Source organism: Myotis lucifugus, unplaced genomic scaffold (assembly GCF_000147115.1).
Source record: "Myotis lucifugus unplaced genomic scaffold, Myoluc2.0 scaffold_17, whole genome shotgun sequence".
Classification (NCBI taxonomy): domain Eukaryota; kingdom Metazoa; phylum Chordata; class Mammalia; order Chiroptera; family Vespertilionidae; genus Myotis; species Myotis lucifugus.
Genome location: NW_005871065.1, coordinates 11214358 through 11234746, shown reverse-complemented (window position 1 = coordinate 11234746; position 20389 = coordinate 11214358). Strand labels below are relative to the sequence as shown.

Here is a 20389-nt window from a genome sequence, read left to right as displayed (position 1 = left end):
AATTAAGAAATAGTGTAAAAGAGGGGTGCTGTTTATCTGAGAGCCAGTTGTTGTAAGAATTCACTGTAAGTGCTGAAGGGAAATGCTTTCACCTGGAAGATATTGTTGTGCTTCGTTCAGATTGTTTTCCCCATCTGACAGACACCCTTGCTGAGTAACCGCCCAGATGCGGCTCAATGGGAAAATGAAGGAAGAGGAGAAAAACCCTGAGGCTGAGCGAGGGAGTAGGCAGTCAGTCGTGCTCCCAGACTGATGGGGGTTCTCACTTACCCGAGCCGCTCCGGATCCACTTGGAAGAGGCCATGCCCTCGCCCCTCCCGCGGCGCAGTTACCTCCCGGGCGAGTTTTCTCCCTCCGTGGACTCCAGGCCCTGCAGCAGCCCCTCGGAGCTCCCAGGTAGGACAGGGAAGCTCTTCCTGGGCACCACTCCTCCCAGGGCCCCACGGCTGCCTCGCCGGCTGGCCTGGTGCACCATCGACTGGGAGCAGGTGTGCTTCCTGCAGAGGCTGGGCGCTGGGGGCTTCGGCTCCGTGTACAAGGCGACCTACCACGGGGTGCTCGTGGCCATCAAGCAAGTGAACAGGTGCACCAAGAACCGCCTGGCGTCCCAGCGCAGCTTCTGGGCTGAGCTCAACGTAGCGAGGCTTCGCCATGAGAACATCGTGGGGGTTGTGGCTGCCAGTACGCGCACGCCTGTGGGCTTTGATAGTTTAGGCGCCATCATCATGGAGTTCGGTGGCCATGTCACTTTACACCAAGTCATCTACGGTGCTACCAGCTCCCCCGAGGAAGAGGAGGAGGAGGAGGAAGTGGAGCCTCACGGAGGTGCAGGAGGGGAGCTGAATTTGTCCAAGTGCCTGCGGTACGCCCTGGATATTGTGAACGGGCTGCTCTTCCTCCACTCACAAAGCATTGTGCACTTGGACCTGAAGCCCGCCAACATTCTGATCAGCGAGCGGGACGTCTGCAAAATCGGGGACTTCGGTTGTTCTGAGAGGCTGGAGGATCTCCCGTGCTTCCAGACCCCTTCTCACCACCTGGGCGGCACCTACACCCACCGCGCCCCCGAGCTCCTCAAAGGCGAGACCCTGACGCCCCAAGCCGACATCTATTCTTTCGCCATCACTCTCTGGCAGATGACGACCCAGGAGGTGCCTTACCTGGGCGAGCGGCAGCACGTGCTCTACGCGGTGGTGGCTTACGACCTGCGGCCGCCGCTCTCGGCAGCTGTCTTCTCGGCCTCCATCCCTGGGAAGAGGCTGGGGCAGATGATCCAGGGCTGCTGGAGGGCCAGTGCCGTGCGGAGGCCCAGCGCGGAGCTGCTCCTGGCTGACCTCAGCTCCCTGAGAGCTGACCTCGGCTGACGCTAAACCTGTTTCAAGATAAGCGTTTGTCTTTGTTTCTATTTATTTTTAAAGAAGTGAAGATGTAGGGAAAAAATCATATTTGTAGGACATATTTTTAGAAAATAAAGTCACTAAAGCCTCCTTTAGTCTCAAATGCTTTTTCTAAGCGCTACCAATCTGGTAGTGGTCCTAGTGCTGTTAGTAACTAACCTTATTCCTTCATAGAGGTCTATGCTTTGCTTTTCCAGCAGGTGGACTTACTTTAAAAGTTCCATAGTATTGCATTTATTCAGATTTGTTATTGATAAAACCAATGTGTCCAAAACAGAACTGAGTTGTAAAATGCTAAAAATTTTCTATAAATTCTCCATACCCACCACCTAAATTTAAACTATTAATAGTTTACTTGCTCCCATACCAAATAAGTAAAAACTTTTTTGAAAAAGATTGTTTTCCTGTTCCCTCCAACAAAATTTCTTGTTTGTGATGACTTTCATACATAAAATTCACAAGTTGAGGTGCGTTTATTAGTTTGTTGCCTAAAAATCAACAAAACAGATAAACCACAAGTTGACTTAAATAAAAGCACATAAACACAAAATTAATAAAGGGAGAATAATGACATAACAGGAAATTTTTTTAATTTTAAGAGAAAACTTTGCATATCTGTATAGAAATAAATTTGAACACCTAGAAAAATATATTGTGTTCTAGAAAACTATAATTTAACCAAAACTGGCCCCGGTGAAGATAGCAAATCTATTATAGACCAATTTCTATAGAAGAAATAGAAGAGGTTGTCCATCCCTCCCCCTTCTCACCTTATATGACATTAAACCCAAAGTCCCACTAACTTATACCAAACGTTAGAGACTAGGAAATCTTGATGCTACTTAAATTAGAAGGAAAACTTTCAAATTATTTTTAAGAATAACCTTTATACTGAAGCCTGATAAAGTTGCTTTAAAAAAATAAACTACAGACCAATCTTATTTAAAGTTTCTAAATAAACTATTAGCAAACAGAATCCAACAGTTTATTTTTTAAATTTAATTTTCTAATCATGTGAGTTATTCCAATATGCAATGATGGGTCAATATTAGAAAATTTATTAACTTAATTCATCATATTAATTGGTGAAAAGAAAAAATAAGGATATGTACTGAGAAGAAATTTGACAAAATTGAACATTCATTCCCAAGTTTAAAAAAGAGACTAAAAGAGAAGAATCAACGGATACTTCCTTAACAGGACTTTTAAAAACGCACACATGACCAATGTTAATCTCTTTGCTTTTATAACTGCATCATGGTTAGTTGTTAACATTAGGGAAAGCTAGGCGAAGGGTATATAAGAATTCTCTGTACTATCTTTGCGAATTTTCTATATTTCTAAAATTATTTCAAAATAAGTTTAAAAAGTATAAAACAAACACACATTTCAGCCCAACAGCCACCATCATAATAGAGAATGACTGGAGGCATTCCCACTGAGTCAGGAATAATAAAAGAATGAATGTGCATACTACCACTGCTATTTAACATTTTATTAATCAATGAAATTAGAAAAGAGAAGGAAATTTGAGTTTTAAAATTGTAAAGAGAGAGAAAACTAATTTTGCTTGCAGATTCTATTTTCAGGATGTATAAAGAATTAATTAAAAATAATTTAAACAATGAGAAGATTGTATACTAGTAAGATAGCAGGATATAAAAGTAACATGAAACCCATAGATTTCAAATATGTAAATGTAAACAAAACCCAGTTAGAATTTATAAAAGAAGAGAATTCCTTTTATAATAGCAATGAAAAAGAGAGTATATTCTCTCTGACACAGCCACAGCCACGTGGTTGGTGATAGTCAACCCAAAAGATGGAATACTTGACCAGTGTGGGAGGGATATTAGTTGTATACAGGAGGGTTGAACAAATAAGTATATTGAGGATAATGAGAGCTAAGTTGCATAAATGTTGTAGAAGGGGGCTATAAGTACAGAGAGGAGGACGTCTAGAATTAATCCTAGAGTGTTGAAATGAAATAGGTATCAGTGTGCACTCAGTTTTTAAGAGGTAGATGGATAGAGATATATAGAGAAATATATAGAAGTAGACATAAAAAATAAAACTTTTGAAAAGTAGGTATAAGTTTAAAAATGTGCAAAATCTTTATTGGGAAAACTTTAAAATACCCTTAAAAAGTATATAAGCCCTAGCTGGTTTGGCCTGCAGACCAAAGGGTCCTGGGTTCGATTCCGGTCAAGGGCACATTCCTTGGTTGCAGGCTCCTCTTCCGCCCAGGCCCTGGTCAGGGCTTGTGCAAGAGACAACCAGTTGATGTGTATCTCTCACATCAGTGTTTCTCTCTGTCTTTCCCTCTCTCTTTCACTCTGCCTAGAAAAATCAATGGAAAAATATCCTCAGATGAGGATTAACAACAACAACAAAACATATATAAGAAGCCTCAAACAAATAAAAAGAATCTGTTCAGAAAAATTATCATCATAGCTAAAGTGTATTGAGTATTATGTACCAGGAACTGTAAAGTATTTTGCACAGATGTCAAATTAAATCCTCATAACTACTCTAACATATTTACTATTATTATTAGATTAAAAACTTGCCCAGAGTCACACAAATAAGTGATAGGGCCAGAACCCATGTCCTTAACCATTCTATTATAGTGGCAGGGGATACCTTACTTTTAGCTTTATTATTTCAAAGGTTTAAACAATATTTAGTTTATAAAAATCAAGAAAATTACTATTGAAAGCATAATGTAATTAAGGATGATTTTCAAAGAGAAACAGAAAAAGTATCTGAGAAATATAATGCCGTGCCCAATGTTTTAAAAAAGGAAATAGCTATAGTGTGTACTTCTTTCCTTCACATAAATCTGATCATAAAATAATTCTTATCCAAGTATTCACATATTCAGCAAGCATATATTGCATCATCTAATATGGCCTGAGCATCATGCGAGCTAGATTCAGTGGGAGAAAGCAAAAGCACAGACATAGACTTAAGAGTTGATATTACATTCTAGTTGAAGAGGTCATGCAGCACTAAATTTAAGATTTTGTGAATACTGATTTCATTATTAGTATATTAGCTACATTTCCAAAATGTAAAATTTCCTGACAGTCTTGGAAAATATTGGAACTTCCAGTGAATAATAAAGGGCCAAACATACTCATGTAGCTGTTCTCCCTAATTCCTATATGTGACAGATGAATTTTTTTAAAGCATTAATTCACAAGGACAAAGAGAAAGAAAATTATAGGAACAAAAGTTAGGAAGCTGGGAAGTTCAGGATGCCCTAGAACGTTTAAGCCAGCAGTAGGGGAACCTGAGATACAACCTGAGTTTTTCCACAGAATGCCCAAAAGTTCTAGCATTGGCTGTTTTAAGTTCGCAGGATCTGGCAACCAAGCTAATACCCTCTATGTAATAAAACCACCAGAATAACCTACTGTGAGGCTTTCATTCTTAAAGGGCCATCCACATGTTCAGAGTTACCAATTAGCTTTTTATAACCCTACTATTAAATAGCAGCATACAGCCCATTTTATTTCCAAAGAAAACCTTTTATATGAAAGAGGAAGATTTAAAAAAATCTTAACTATCCTCATAGAGATATAAAAGGAGATACTGGCTACATGAAAAAAAAAGGGGGGGAGGGTTCTTTTTAAAAACAAACAAACAGAAAATAGTGAAGAGTTTTTGGAAGTTAAAACTATAATTATATACATAAAAATTCATTAGAAAAATTGATAAAGATAAGTAGAGGAAAAGTAAAAGAGATTGAAAGAAAGCAAGACAATTGGAGGATCAATGTGGAAAGCCTAATATTCAAATAATAGAAGTTCCAGAGATAGAAGATATGGAAATAGGAGAAAATTATCAACAAACAATTTAGGAAACAAAGTTTCTAGATTGAAAAGATGTAGTGTTGATTGCCCAGACAACAAATAAAAACAAGGCACATTGCCAAAAATTTAGAACATTAGGGGCAATGAAAAAACCCTAAAAGCTTCCAAAAATTAAAAACAAAACAAAACAAGACCACATATAAAAGGTAAGGATCCTAGAAAACAATAGAGATTACCATTTCCAAAATTCTGAGGGAAAATCATTTCTAACTTAGAATTCTATACTCAGCCAAATTATTAATTGAATGTACATGTTGGCTAAAGACCTTTTGAGACAGGCAAGGTCTCAAAAATTTACTACTATGCACCCTTTCTCACAAAACTACTTGAGGAGGTATTCTACTAAAGCAAGTGTATAAACCAGAAAAGAAGAAAACAGAATATCCAGAAAAGAGCGAGGCAAAGGGAATCTCCAAGGACCATGATGGTTGAAGATAACAAGCTGTCAATTGTGCAGGTCTGATGACTCAGAGAAGATAAAACTAATGAATACCTGTGTTTTAATGGATTGAAATAATATTCCACAGTGTGAGGAGAGTATGGGATAAACTATGATGAATACAGAATAAACAAAGAGAATGAAACAAATTTTATTAACTTTAGGGGACACAAAAAGTTGGGCAACACAAGAAAAGCAAATATTGTGTAACAAATGGTTCAGTTCAAATAGCCTTGTATAATAGCTATAATAACGCAACACTGTATGTTGATCTAACCAAAGGAATAACATAATAATGATGGAAGGATGAGTGGAGAGGAATTGTGACTATAGGTACGGAGGATAGAAGTGAAATAAAACTAAATTCTAATCTTCCAAAGAGAAAAGTCAATAGATAATACCTAAAACTAAAAAATAAAAAAATCAAGAAGTGTCCACATAAGTATGTTATTAAGAGGTACAGATTTAGTCACCAAAATTAATAGCAAAAGGGAGTTGAAAGTGGTTGCAAGACTCCAAGAGTTGGTGTGGCATCCTTGAGGCTTTTGGGGGGCAATAATTCTAGTGCCACTATTTGACCCTTTAACTGCTGCTCACATATAAATTATAAAAATTAAAAAAAACTAAATTAAAAAACAAAAAGACGAAAATGAGTGTGTGGTGGGTCTCAGAATATATTTTAATGTGCTTTTTCTATGAAATGAATTTTAAGAAATAATATCAAAGTGATTAAAGTAAATATTCTCTTTTATTATTTTGATACATGTGAGCCAACTCCCTATGTGAAATCCATGCTTTCTTTAAAATAGAGTAATAAAACAGTACAGGCTCCCTCAAAAGAGAAAAAGCCTAAAAGAGGAAACAAGCTACCCATTCAGCTAAGGAAAGCAGAAGCAGCCGAGAAGGACTAAACTAAAGCAAGACAGCTTCCTGAACACTGCTGAATAGGGCATCAAATTACAAAGAGGGGAAACCTAAAGGTCTGTGGAATAATAGAGTGCAGCCAGAAAAAATTTAAAGGGAAAGGAGAACAAAATTTGACAGAATAATAGCAGCGAATGCCAGAAGCAAGTCCCCTCACAGAGGAATCAAGTTACAAAATTCCCTGACTTCAGAACTGGAAGTAGATTTTCCCCCTTTAAGGAATGGTGAATCATAGTAGAACACATTGTACAGTTAGTCTGACCAAACATTTGTCAAACATTAAGTAATCTTTAAGTCCTTAAGAAATTTAGATTCTGCCACAATCTGAAGAATAAGTTCTTTTTTTTTTTTTAAGTCAGAAAAACAACCTGTTTTCCCTCCCAATGAATGTTGTGATGAGGGTCATGCTGGTCTATTATGGGGAAATCATACAACTATCATTGTCTCCTGGAGTGTAATTATGGAGTGTATCTTTCCATAATCATTTCAGAGTGTCCTGCTATTGTAATTTCAGCTAGAATAACCCATCACTAAGACAATTCTGTTTCTGTGATAGAGTCCATTGAATTCAGGGTTGAGTATACAATTGCTTCAGGATCTTCTCTTCTGGCTTTTTTGCTGTCCATGTTTTGGCCATTCTGTTACTCCAGTAGGGTGTCAGGAGAGGAAAATGATGGAGAGACATTCAATGGTTTATTTTTCTATTTTTTAAAAATGTATTTTTATTGATTTCAGAGAGGAAGGGAGAGGGAAAGCTGTTTCCTGCATGCCCCCTACTGGGGATCGAGCCCACAACCCAGGCATGTGCCCTTCACTGGAATTGAACCCTGGACCCTTCAGTCTGCAGGGTGAAGCTCTATCCACTGAACCAAACCGGCTAGGGCTATTTCTCTCTCCTCTCTCTCTCTCTCTCTCTCTCTCTCTCTCTCTCTCTCTCTCTCTTTTTAAACAGGTCCACTATCCAGTGTTGGCTTTTATTAGAATTGAGGGCTACTTTTAGATTTACTTTATTTGTATTCTCCCCACTCTCCCTATTTTATTGATTCCTCCTTCGCCCATAAAAATTCAATTTTAAAGAGAGATGGGTTTTTGGCTGCAATGCCATGTGCCAACCAGCCCACCGTGGGGCTCACAGAGTTCACTGAGGAGAGTGTCAAGTTCATCATTAAGAATGAGGACCTAGAGGTGGCCAGTCCTATTCAAAAGGTCTTCATCACTGAAGTGCCCGTAATAGCCATTGATGACAAGTTCCTTCATGACGTGTTCATCATTCACAGGCTTGAATCAATCCCCCTCACTAGTGTGGACACAATGGACAGGCTGCAGTACTCCTGGGACTGCACGCGTGAAGAGTTCTGCCCCGAATGCTCAGTGAAGTTCATTCTCCGCGTGTGGTGCAATGAAGATCACACTCCTCACGTCACCTCTTGGGACTTCATCTCCAACAGCCCCAGGGCCACTCCAGTGACCTCCCAGAACCGAGATAATAACCCCCATGACTACGTGGCGTAGGACACATCCTCACTGCCAAGCTGTGAGAGGGCCAGGAGCCAGACTTCGAGACTTCGTGCCTATGCCACAAAAGGGCTTTGGCAAGGAGCATGCTCAGTGGAACCCGACTGCAGGGGCATACAGTGCACCCCAAACCAGAGGAATGGCCAAAGAGTGAGCACTCGGAGCTGGATGAGGGCGAGTCACAGGCTCCCTACAACCCCAAAGACAAGCCGGAGAGGTTTTACTACCAGGTGGAGTGCTGCGCTCTGAAACCATCGTCCTCTCGGCCCCCTCTGGATTGAAGAAGCTGAGTGACTTACAGACCCAGTTCCGCCATGATATCAAGAGTGACATCCTCACATAAACTAGCTGCAACTCACCTGCTTCAGCGAAAAGGGATTCAAGCCAGCAGCTGTGTTTCAGGTCTCTCCTCAGACTCTTCTAGCTTCTGGGGTCTGGACAGCTGTTACTTAGACTTCTTGGCAAGACATCAGTACCAACGAGAGGGGCAGCAGAGTGGGAAAGTGCCCATCCCAGCCTTGCTTGGTCACAGATAGATTACCAGAGGTGCCACTGGTATTTGAGGCAGGACAGTCTTACTGGACATTCAGCATCCCTGGCCCTGCCTGCTACTTGGCAATAGTCTCTGCAGAACCCAGCCCTCCCTCCCCCCGTCTCCTGATCTGCCTGTAGCGGTCGTGCTGCTTCCCTGTTAACAACCACTGACCTGGACCCTCCTCTTTTGGTCATTTCAGCTCTTTACATTCCATCCAAAAGTCGGACTTTTTACAGTTGTGCCTTAGGTTTCTGGTGTGAGGATTGAGTGCTAGAACCCTCATCCAGGCTGTCTACAAACCCATCCCTGCCCAGGGCCAGCCTACTGATACTTCACTCAAATTCCCAAGTGTGCCAATTTTGAGAACCCTTTGAGAACAGTGTTAGACCCTGGCTGCCCCTCCCCTCCCACAAATAAACCCTGTATTACATTCTCTACACAATGGAATACTATGCAGCTGTAAGAAATAAGCATAAAAAAAGAAGCATCTATTACCCTTTGAGACAACATGGAGGGACCTGAAGAGTATTATGCTAAGTGAAATAAGCCAGTCAGAGAAAGACAAATATCACAACCTCACTTATATGTGGAATCTAATGAACAAAATAAACTGATGAATAAAAATAGATCCAGAAACATGGAAGCATGCAACAGACTGATGAATCTCAGAGGGAAGGGGGGGGATTAATTAAAGAACTTATATGCATATACTAGTATTCATGACCCATGGACACAGACAATAGTGGAGTGAAGGCCTGGGAAGGGGGCAGGAGCGGGGTAGAGGGCATCAATGGGGATAAAAAGGGGGACATCTGTAATACTTTCAACAATAAAGGTAAATTTAAAAAAATTAAAAGCAAAGTATTGGGTGTTTTGTTTTGTTTTTTAATTTTTTAATGAGAGTCCCAGAGGTGGACCTGGAGTAGGAACTTACAACTTCAGACACCAGTGAGGGTAGTGGGAGTGTCTGTTCAGGATCTTATTTAAACCAAGTCTCAAAGACTTCATGGAAAGGATCACTAAGGATCGCTAATAGTTGGCCATCACCCACCAACCCTCCACCTCTCCTAATCAAAAACATAAAAAGGCAACCAGGAAATAATGGCTTCTCCTTCACTGAGAAGCTGTTCCAATGGAAAAGAAATTTCTCCTGAAGAGAATGTAAGGGCAAAGAGAAAGTAGCCTAGGCCGCCCTTGGGACTGAAGGAGAAGATCTTTCGAGGTACCTTCCAGGAAAAATTACCATTGGGGAGGGTGGAGGGTTATATGAACAACTGAAATCACAACAATTGAAATAAAAGAGGCACAAGGGGGCTCACATCTTGGGTCGCCTTTTCCCTGATTCTGCAAATGTGTAAGATGTCCTTAACGGACAACAGGGGCAGAAGCGCCCGTGGGGAGACGCCATGATACTAGCAAGGGGACAGGCAGTTAATGTCTCCAAACAGAGGGAAGGGGTGGGGGAATCCACTCTTCCTGACTGCGGCTTGGGGTGCTCTCCCCCAGGAGAGAGAGGCTGTGTTCAGTGATTCTTCTGTCTGGGAAAGTCAAGGAAAACAGAGTGAATATGTCATGCTTCCTGTTTTCAAGGAACTTTTAGCCTACCACCAACAGTTCTACTAAAACTATATGTTTTTTAAAATAAATAACTTACATACCACATACCCAAATCATTTCCAGATGGATTAAAGAGCGTCTGTAAAACTGGAAGAAATGGATTTGAGTAGTTAATACAAACTAGAAGGAGGAAGGAGTTCCTAAGCTTTTATAAAAGCAGTGAAAAAACTATAAAGGAGGTTGCCATATTTTATTACATCAAAAGTATAACTTCTGGATATAAAAATATAAATAAATACAGATAATTGGCTGAGAAAACTTTGTTCAAAATGTGACTGACCATAGGTTAATTTTTTTCTATAAAGAACACACACAAATAAAAATGAAACATCATCATACCCTAATGGAAAAATGAAGAAAATCCTTTTTTTTCTTAATCCTTATCTGAGGATATATTGTTGTTGTTTTATTAATTTGAGAGAGAGAGAGAAACATTGATGAGAGAGAGAGAGAGAGAGAGAGAGAGAGAGAGAGAAACATTGATGTGAGAGAGAAATATCAATCGGTTGCCTCCCATATGTACCAGACCAGGGATCAAACCTGCAACCCAGATATGTGCCCTGCCTGTGATTCGAACCTGCAACCTTGTGGTGTATAGGGCAATGCTCTAACCAAACCACCCAGCCAAGGCAAGAAATGAGTAAAAATCTTAAAAAGTCAATTCATGATAAAGAAAATGCATATACCCGTTCCTCACTACCCAGAGAGGGGGCCCGTATGGTGTTGTTCTCGGTTTGCAGGTAACGTAAAGGGAAACTCTCACAACGTCCAGACCCCTTGGTGTTCTGCAAATGAAGGCAGCGGATGTCCTCAAGTTCCTGGCAGCAGGAACCCACTTAGGTGGCACCAGCCTTGACTTCCAGATGCAACAGTACATCTACAAGAGGAACAGTGATGGCATCTACATCACAAATCTGAAGAGGGCCCTAGCTGGTTTGGCTCAGTGGATAGAGCATTGGACTGGGGACTGGAAGATCCCCGGTTCAATTCCAGTCAAGGGCACATGCTCAGGTTGCAGGCTCGATCCCCAGAGTGGGGCGTGCAGGAGGCAGCCGATCAATGACACTCTCTCATCATTGATGTTTCTATCTCTCTCCCTCTCCCTTCCTCTCTGAAATCAATAAAAATATATATATATTTTTTTTTAAATATATTTTATTGATTTTTTACAGAGAGGAAGGGAGAGAGATAGAGAGTTAGAAACGTCGATGAGAGAGAAACATCGACCAGCTGCCTCCTGGACATCCCCTACTGGGGATGTGCCCGCAACCCAGGTACATGCCCTTGACCGGAATCGAACCTGGGACCATTCAGTCCGCAGGCCGACGCTCTATCCACTGAGCCAAACCGGTTTCGGCAATAAAAATATATTTTAAAAAAAATCTGAAGAGAACCTGGGAGAAGCTTCTGCTGGCAGCTCGTGCCATTGTTGCCATTGAAAACCCCGCTGATGTCAGGCATATCATCCAGGGACACTGGCCAGCGAGCTGTGCTGATGTCATCATATCACCCAGGAGTATGGCCAGTGAGCTGTGCTGAAGTTTGCTGCTGCCTCTGGAGCCCTCCTGTTGCTGCTGCTTCACTCCTGGACCCTTCACCAACCAGATCCAGGCAGCCTTCCTGGAGCCGAGACTTCTGGTGGTTATGATCCCAGGGCTGACCCCCAGCGGCTCACAGAGGCGTCTTATGTTAACCTGCCTACCGTTGCTTTGTGTAAGACAGACTCTCCTCTGTGTTATGTGGGCATTGCCATCCCTTGCAACAACAAGGAGGCTCACTCAGTGGGTCTGATGTGGTAGATGCTGGCCTGGGAAGCATTGAACACACATGGCACCCTCTCCCATGAATGCCCATGGGAAGTTATGCCTGATCACTACTTCTAGAGAGATCCTGAAGAGACTGAAAGGGAAGAGCAGGCACTGCTGCAAAGGCTGTGACCAAGGAGGAATCTCAGGGTGGATGGACTGCTCCAGCGCCCAAGTTCACTGCTGCTCAACTGAGGTCGCAGACGGGCCTGAAGGCGGGCATGTGTGTGCCTATTCAGCAGTTTCCTACCGAAGACTGGTCTGCAGCCCCCACTGCTCAGGCCACTCGGGGGTAGGAACCATCACTGAGTGATCTGAAGCTGTTCTTCCACAAAATCTTAACAGAATGGAAATAAGGTTGATGGAAAAGAAAGTTCCTAAGAAAAGGAAAGAAAAAAATGCATATAGGAAACAAATAAGAAAAATAGGAAAATGTTACCTCATGAGTACTTGAAGAACTGCATATTAGAAATAGGGTGCCTTGCCCAGCCGGCATGGCTCAGTGGTTAAGTGTCAACCTATGAACCAGAAGGTCATGGTTTGATTCCTGGTCAGGGCACATGCCCGAGTTGCAGGCTCAATCCCCAGTGTGGGGCATGCAGGAGGCAGATGATCAATAATTCCCTCTCATCATTGATGTTTCTATCTCTCTCTCCCTTCCTCTCTGAAATCAATAAAAAAAAAATATGTATTTTTTAAAAAGACACATTTTTTTTAAAAAAAGGCTCAACCTATTAATAGATCAAAATAGATCAAAAAAGAAAAATCATATAAACACCTGCTGAGTTAATGAAAAGGTGTTTGATATAATTCTAAATCCATTCCATAATGAAATCATAAAATTACTCAAAGAAACCAGGGATAACTTTTAAAAAATAATCTCAGAATGTGGAAGGTCTTTCTTAGCAATCAATTTCTTGATGAGTCCCAATCCAGGAGGGTATAGACATGGAAAAGTTTTCATTCCCACCACCCCACCACCACTACCCCAGTAACTGATTTCAACTGCACTGTGTCAAATCACCTTTCCCCATCCCTTAATCAAAATCTAGGAAAGGGCCCATGACTATCTGGTAACTTCAGGTTATTAAATCTGTGTCCAGTACTGTTTAACGCTCTAAGAGGATCCAATGCAAAGCTTTCCACTATCATGAGTTAGACTTCTGCTGGAGTAAGCTCATAAAATTTATCATCTAAATTGGGTCATGTTTGAGTGAAAGAACTGAGACTGTACATACCTGGCCAAATCACATGGACAGTCACCACAGAGCAAAGGACTTGAAATGGGGAGAAGAGACCTTTCTCTGCTATTTTAAGCGCCCCCCCCCCTACACACACATACACCCATTCTAAATCTGGCTCCCCTGGTGTTGGGAGCAGGAAGGAGGGATAGAGAAGGCAGAAGGCATCTTGCACACCTGGCAATATGTTAATGGTGAAGAGATAGCCTTGAATCTGTTTGGTTCCGCACAATAGATTTTCATAGTTGGAAGATCATCTAGGTCAACACCCTGCTTTTACAAACGAGTAAAGTAAGGCTCATGTAGATGACATGACTCTTGAGAGATGGCAGGCCCAGTAAGTGGTAGGGTTGCACTTGTGAATGTCCTCCCACCTCCTTTCCGGTGTCCCCTGTGCCGCACCACAGCTGCTGCTTCCAACATGTGCCCATCAGAGGGAGGACCAGGCTGAGGCCTTGGGAGGTATTCACCTCGGTGTAACATTTGCTATGGCGCAAAAAACCTCAGTAATCAAGAAAAACAATATTGTGATGCAACTTTTTTTTAAATTGGTGAATTTTAAGCACAACTTTTAAAAATATATATTTTTTATTGATTTCAGAGAGGAAGGGAGAGGGAGAGAGAGATAGAAACATCAATGATAAGAGGGAGTCATCGATCAGCTGCCTCCTGCACGCCCCCTACTGGGGACCCAGCCTGCAACCAGAGCACATGCCCCTGATCAGAATCAAACCTGGGACCCTTCAGTCCACCGGCTGATGCTCTATCCACTGTACAAAACCAGCCAGGGCATAACATTTAACAAGCAAAATGATCCATGACAATATGAGGCAATTTTAAACAAAGAGTTTATTTATTTTTATTGATTTTAGATAGGGAGGAAGGGAGAGAGAAAAACATCAATGTGAGAGAGATATTGATCCGTTGCTCCCCACCCCCCCAACCAGGGATTGAACCTGTAACCTAGGTATGTGCCCTGGTTCATAGATTGATGCTCAACCACTGAGCAACACCAGCCAGCCAGAATTTCAATTCTTTTGGGGCTGTTGAACCAAGATCCTCAGTTCCTTGCTGGTTGTCAGTCATGGGCTGCCCTAACATGGTTCTCGCTTCATCAAAGCTAGTTAGGGCGAGAGTTTGTTAGCAAGACAGAAGTCAGAATCCTCTGTAACCTATTCAGGGAAGTGACGTCCTGGCACTTTTGCCAAATTCTAGTGTTTAGAAGCAAGTCACAGGTTCTACACTCAAAAGGAGAGCATTCCAGGTGGTGTGCATAGCTGGTGGGGGGGGGGGGGGTCACTGGGGCCATAGTTGAGGCTGTCCAGCACATAAAAGCAACACAGCAGAATTGCTGTGTGGTTAAAGCCATAGGTTCCAATCATCTCACAAAAGAAGGCAAATAGCATTCTTTGGTAAAACTCTCTGGCTTTTCTTCAATTTCAGACTTCAACGTTTGAACATAAATTTATTTAGACCAAAATCTCAGCAAACAGTGTCTAAACAGAGTCGTGCTCATTCATTTGACATTTTGCTGTCATAATGTTATCCATAAATACACACGTGGACCCCGAATTAGTTTTTCATGCTGCACATTTCCTTTTGGAAGTAGTATGACGACACTGTCATTGCAGCAAAAGACCAGTAGGTGGCCGAACGCAGGAAGACACAAATAACTGCAGTAAAAGTCTTTACAAATAACTGAAAAGAACTACAGCAACTGGTCATGGAAGGTGATGGCTAGAGATATTCAAAACAAAGTTTGTAATGGTCTTAGGAATATTTTTAAATTTTACAAAGAAACAAAATCTCCATCATACTGCTAGAAGTATCTATTTGGTATAACCTTCCCTGAAGGCAATTTACCCAATTCCAAAGTATTTAAAATATGCTTATTCCTTGATTAAGCTATCAATGCATAAGTATATGTAGCAATTGATCCAAGATATTTAAAATGAGCTAAAGATTCATCTACAGCAGCGGTTCATGGTGGGGGGGTATAGGGGGAATGAATGTTGGAGACTTGTTATTGTCACAACTGGAGGGGAAAGGTTGCTACAGGCATCTGGTGGGTGAAGCCAGAAATGTCATTAAACATTCTACAATGCAGTGGATAACCCCCCACAACCAAGAATTATCTAGCCCCAAATGTCAATTCTGCTGAGACTGAGAAACCTTGGTCTAGATAGAAGCATGTATCCCCTGGTACTGTTCACAAGAGTGAAAAATAGAAAAACACCCTAAATGTCTAAAAATAGGGGACTAGTTCAATAAGTTATGATGAACCATTCATATAGTTCAGTTATTAAAGGGGATGTTGCAGAAGTATACTTATTGTAACAAAATATTCTGTGAATAAAGCAACTTAACAAATCCTGTATAGAATATAACGAGATACATGCACACTTGAAGGTATAAACAGTGGTTTATCTCTGACTGGTGGCATTTTCTTCTTTTGTGCGGCCTTTTAAATTCTACTTTTTCTTTAATGAATATCTTACATCTAATATTAAAATATTACATATTAAATTAAGACTTGGGGACTATAGCAGCTGCTAACTTTCAAGAGAAAAAACACAACAAAATATTTGAAACTGCTTATCAACTTAAAAATAGTGAGGTTTTCATTACATTTGTCTCATATTATCTTAACCAGCTGTTTCCTTAGTTCCAGTCACATCAACAATTTTTCCCATGCATTCCTGGCCACATTTTGCCTTTGTCTATACTGAAATTCTTTTTCTACGGTCAGGGAAGTTAATTTGTTCTCCATTTCCTCAAGTGCTTGAAGGGGAATGCAAGCCTAAGAATAGATGCAGATATTTGGTATTGGAACAAATCACCAATGGCCTTCTCAAGCACTCCATCATTGAATTTCTGCTTGTCCTTTGAGCATTGGTAAAACGGGAATGCTGCCGTAAGCTGTGAAAATGCGCATTCAACCAAAGGGCTTGTATGCATGCATATAAGAATAACCAATGGACACAAGACACTGGGGGGTAGGGGAGGTCCGGGGAATGACAAGGGGGGGGGGGAAAAAGGAGACATATGTAATACTCTTTGTATTACTTTAAGCAATAAAACAAAATTTAAAAAAAAGAAAAAAAATGCGCATTCACCTTCAATACCAATGCAATGGTGGTTGCTCACATCCCCAGAAGCTTAGGCAATTGCACTTTTGTTTGTTGATAACCATACACTGCTAAGTTAAAGCCCTAAATTATGAAGTCTCATTTTGGTTACAGCCAATACAGCAAGAATGCAGGTTTTTGTTTTTCGGCTGGAAATTCTGCTAATATTTACAGCCAATGGATGACATTTTAGAATAACTCCACTGGACAATATCCACATTTTCACACATAAACGAATTGTTAAATGTCAGCAAAATCTAATATATATATTCGTTGTAAGCCAAAGAAAGCCAGTTATCATCCAATAAGTAAATCAATACTATTATTTTATAAGCATTTTAAATATAATTTCCTTCCGAGGAACAGAAGAGAAAGGTTCAAGAAAGAGTCCTAACTGGAGGGGTCAGAGCTGTCATTCACCAATTCCTTGTCTGAGCAAATGACTCTTCTGCACTCAGAGGTTCACTTGTAAAATAATGAGATTATTTACTCTTCCTTCTGCCCTGTACTTCATTCTATTTAAACAGCCTTTCATATTTAGGGACAGTAACACCTTGATATAACGGACTAATTCCAGGCGAGGAGGTGTCCGTTAAAACCAAAAGTCCATTATGTAATAAAGTAGGTTTTCCGAATGGGTATGTTTAAAAATGGACAAATTAGTTAGTTTACCTGTTTTTACTTACGTAGGCACGTTTGTGTAATTAGAATTGTGCATGAAAAGTTTAATTTCACACAAAGGCTTTCTATATGTATTACTGTAATTTTAAATTTATACTGAACAGGTGTAGTCAATGCGTGAATTCACCAGTCACCACAAGTAAACAAATGCACAAACTGGCATGTGGCTTAGCACAGTAAGTGGCAACATTGAACAGGCCCACGTTAACTGCTGCAGAAAGTCCACAACAGAACCAATACCGAGTGATCACGTGCTAATGGTTTGCTGAACATTGTTTATAAGCCGTGACTCTTGGATATAAGTATGTAGACTACAGTTGTAGAAAGGTAATATTTATGTCGGCGAAATTACTACAATGGTTTTTCCAACACATGGCCTTGTCGCTAAAATGTGTTAGAAATAACAGCGAATTAATAACAAAAAAATAACCTGTTAATTTAATTATAAGAAAATCTTGGTTAAAAGCATTTTAAAATTAACAGGGTGTTAATTTTCACATGACATAGGGATAGGAAATTTTGTCTGTTAAATCAAAGCCCGCAAAATTAAGGGTTTACTGTATATATGTCCCCACTACACTCCTGGCCGCCTAGGTCAGTTGACTACTCTTGGCTTTCCCACTGTACTTTGTCCCATACTTGATTATGAATAGATTAGAGGCCTGATGCACGAAATTCGTGCAAGAGTAGGCCTTCCTTCCCCTGGCTGCCGGCACTGGCTGCCCTTTGGCACCCAGGACCAGGCTTCCCTCACAGGCCCAGCTTCGTCAGGAAGGACGTCTGGTCTAATTAGCATATTATGCTTTTACTAGAGGCCGGCCCTCAGCCCAGCCTGTGTCCTCTCACATTCTGGGAGCCCTCGGGGGGATGTCCGACTGCTGTGGAGGTGGGAGAGGCTCCTGCCACTGCCCCTCTGCTCGCCAACCGTGAGCCCGGCTCAGGGCTTCTGGCTGAGCAGTGCTCCCCCTGTGGGAACACACTGACCACCAGGGGGCAGCTCCAGCATTGAGCGTGTGCCCCCTGGTGGTCAGTGCATCTCATAGCGACTGGTCGTTCTGACGTTCAGTCGATTTGCATATTAGTCTTTTATTATATAGGATTATTATAGATGCTCAGTATTAGTGAGATCTTGAAGGGTCCTATCCAACATTACTTTATGGGAAGAGAGAGGAGATAACATGTCTTAGAATCAGGTAGATAGTCTGAGTCTCCAGATGTACAACTTGCTCCAGGAAAATCCAGGCAGCCACACATTTTCGCCCTCATTTTCTCGGGAGGGGAGAACCCAGATACAGTGGTTTCTAGAAAAAGATGTAGATGCTTATAGAGGTCTGGGAGGCCAAAGGATATTTCAGGCTATGAAAAATAACTACCTATTAATTTTTAAAAATAGCATGCCCAGGTTATGGGAAGCATTTTTCCTAATCCCCATGTGAGTTAAACTCAGAAAACTTACCCACTTACTCAGAGAACGAGTGACTCGGTTTGCATGGGAAGCAAATTTTGCACTGTAAAACCACAGAAGTCATTTCCCTGGAGGTAAGTTCTCCAGAAAGAAGTTTCTCAGGTTTTAGGGCAGGTCGCATTTTCTCTGTCCTGGTACTGCGCTGGCGCTGGAGCGGGGGCCATCTTCAGGGTCTCTGACTCCGCCAGGCCGACAGGGGGCGCCCGAGTCCGCGCTTTTCCCGCCAACCCCCGCGGCGCTCCAGCCCCGACTCGCGCAGCCGCCTCTCGAGCCTCCAGCGCCAACCGGGCCATTCCTCTTCCGGGGCAGCGCGGAGAGACGTGCGAGACCCGGAAGCAGACCCGAGCGCAGCTATATAAGCGCCGCGCGGGCTGCACGCCTTTCTCTTTGAAGAAGACGTGGTTGCAGGAGCGTACCTCCGTCCCGCCTGCTCCTGACTCACCGCTGTTCGCTCTCGCCGAGGAACAAGTCGGTCAGGAAGCCGCGCCGCAGCCATGGTGAGGCGGAGGGCGGCGCCGCGCGGTGGTGGCGGTCGCGGGACTCGGGCCCGCGCCTCGCTCGCTCCTGGGGACGGATGCCGGGCTGGGGGGAGGCGGTGAGTAACCGAGACTCACTAGTCCCGGGGCTCCCGGCAATGGCGGAGGAGCCCGGGAGGCTTGTGCTGACGCTCGTCCCCAGGAGCGATAGACTTGACAAAGTTCCTCTGCTGTTCTTCTCCCTCGGGCCATAGGCGTTTAAAGACACCGGGAAGACCCCCGTGGAGCCGGAGGTGGCGATTCACCGGATCAGAATCACGCTGACCAGCCGCAACGTCAAGTCCCTGGAGAAGGGTCGGTAGCTTCGGGGGGAGACATGGGGCCGGGAGGGTCACTAGTTCTGTGCAAGATGGACCCGGAAGGAAGCTGACCCGGGTCGCTGGCCTTTGAGAAGGCAGAAGCTGAAATTTCATTTTCACCGTGTCTTGCACCCCGCCGTTGGCGATGAGGAGACGATTGCTCGTTGATCGGCGGTGATAGTTCTGTACGCTATTCTGAGCCGGCGGCGGGCAGCGTTTCTTAGGGCGGCCTGGCTGTTTCGAATGAACTAAAGGGTGCTGCTTTCTCCCTAGTGTGTGCGGACTTGATCAGAGGCGCCAAGGAGAAGAATCTCAAGGTGAAGGGGCCCGTGCGGATGCCGACCAAGGTGAGTGAAGTGAAGCGAATCGCTGGGCTTGCTGACGAGGGGGGCTGTGGAGGGCCGGGGTCTGGCTTGGGATGCGGGGTTGGCTGCCCGGAGCTTCCTCTGCAGGTGGAGGGTGGTTCCCATTGAGGAGCTAATTGTAAGCGGCGGCGGCGGCGGGGGCCTCCTGGCTGCTGCTGTTTGGGGGAGGGGAGTCTGCGGGGAAGGGGCTCGCTGTGAACTGAAAAGCGTCTGGAACCTGTTGTGGTGGGGAGGGAGTGGTGCCCGGGGAAACGAAAGGGGGAGTCCATCAGCGTAGCTTCCCAGGGTGCCCCCGGCCCATGAGCACAAAAGCCCTAAACGCCTGGCTTCCTTCCTTCCCTGCAGACGCTGAGAATCACCACAAGGAAGACCCCTGCGGGGAGGGGTCCAAGACCTGGGACCGGTTCCAGATGCGGATCCACAAGCGGCTCATCGACCTGCACAGCCCCTCCGAGATCGTCAAGCAGATCACGTCCATCAGCATTGAGCCGGGGGTGGAGGTCGAGGTCACCATTGCAGATGCGTAAATCAGGCTTTTTAATAAATTGGCTATCTGTTGTTTAA

General features: G+C 43.1%; 2 protein-coding genes, 1 non-coding gene and 2 pseudogenes across 3 annotated transcripts; all 5 read left to right on the top strand.

The window, feature by feature from the left end:
- Window positions 1-302: 302 nt before the first annotated feature.
- On the top strand, window positions 303-1364 carry MOS (MOS proto-oncogene, serine/threonine kinase). The gene has a single exon (XM_006085286.1). It carries the CDS (start codon window positions 303-305, stop codon window positions 1362-1364), a length of 1062 nt encoding a protein of 353 aa, XP_006085348.1.
- Window positions 1365-7736: 6372 nt separating this feature from the next.
- LOC102430484 lies at window positions 7737-8496 on the top strand (annotated as a pseudogene).
- A 1324-nt stretch (window positions 8497-9820) lies between these two features.
- On the top strand, window positions 9821-12406 carry LOC106696490 (annotated as a pseudogene).
- A 6589-nt stretch (window positions 12407-18995) lies between these two features.
- On the top strand, window positions 18996-20389 carry RPS20 (ribosomal protein S20). The gene is given in 5 exon segments (XM_014452706.2): window positions 18996-19220; window positions 19356-19455; window positions 19734-19807; window positions 20171-20192; window positions 20195-20389. Coding segments are annotated over 5 exon segments (375 nt in total). The 5' UTR covers window positions 18996-19199; the 3' UTR covers window positions 20353-20389.
- On the top strand, window positions 19601-19666 carry LOC111825220. The gene has a single exon (XR_002828367.1). It is a non-coding gene; the product is annotated as a small nucleolar RNA U54 (small nucleolar RNA).

Coding starts and splice junctions, on each gene's coding strand:
- MOS (XM_006085286.1), top strand. CDS start 303: ATGCCCTCGCCCCTCCCGCGGCGCAGTTACCTCCCGGGCGAGTTTTCT.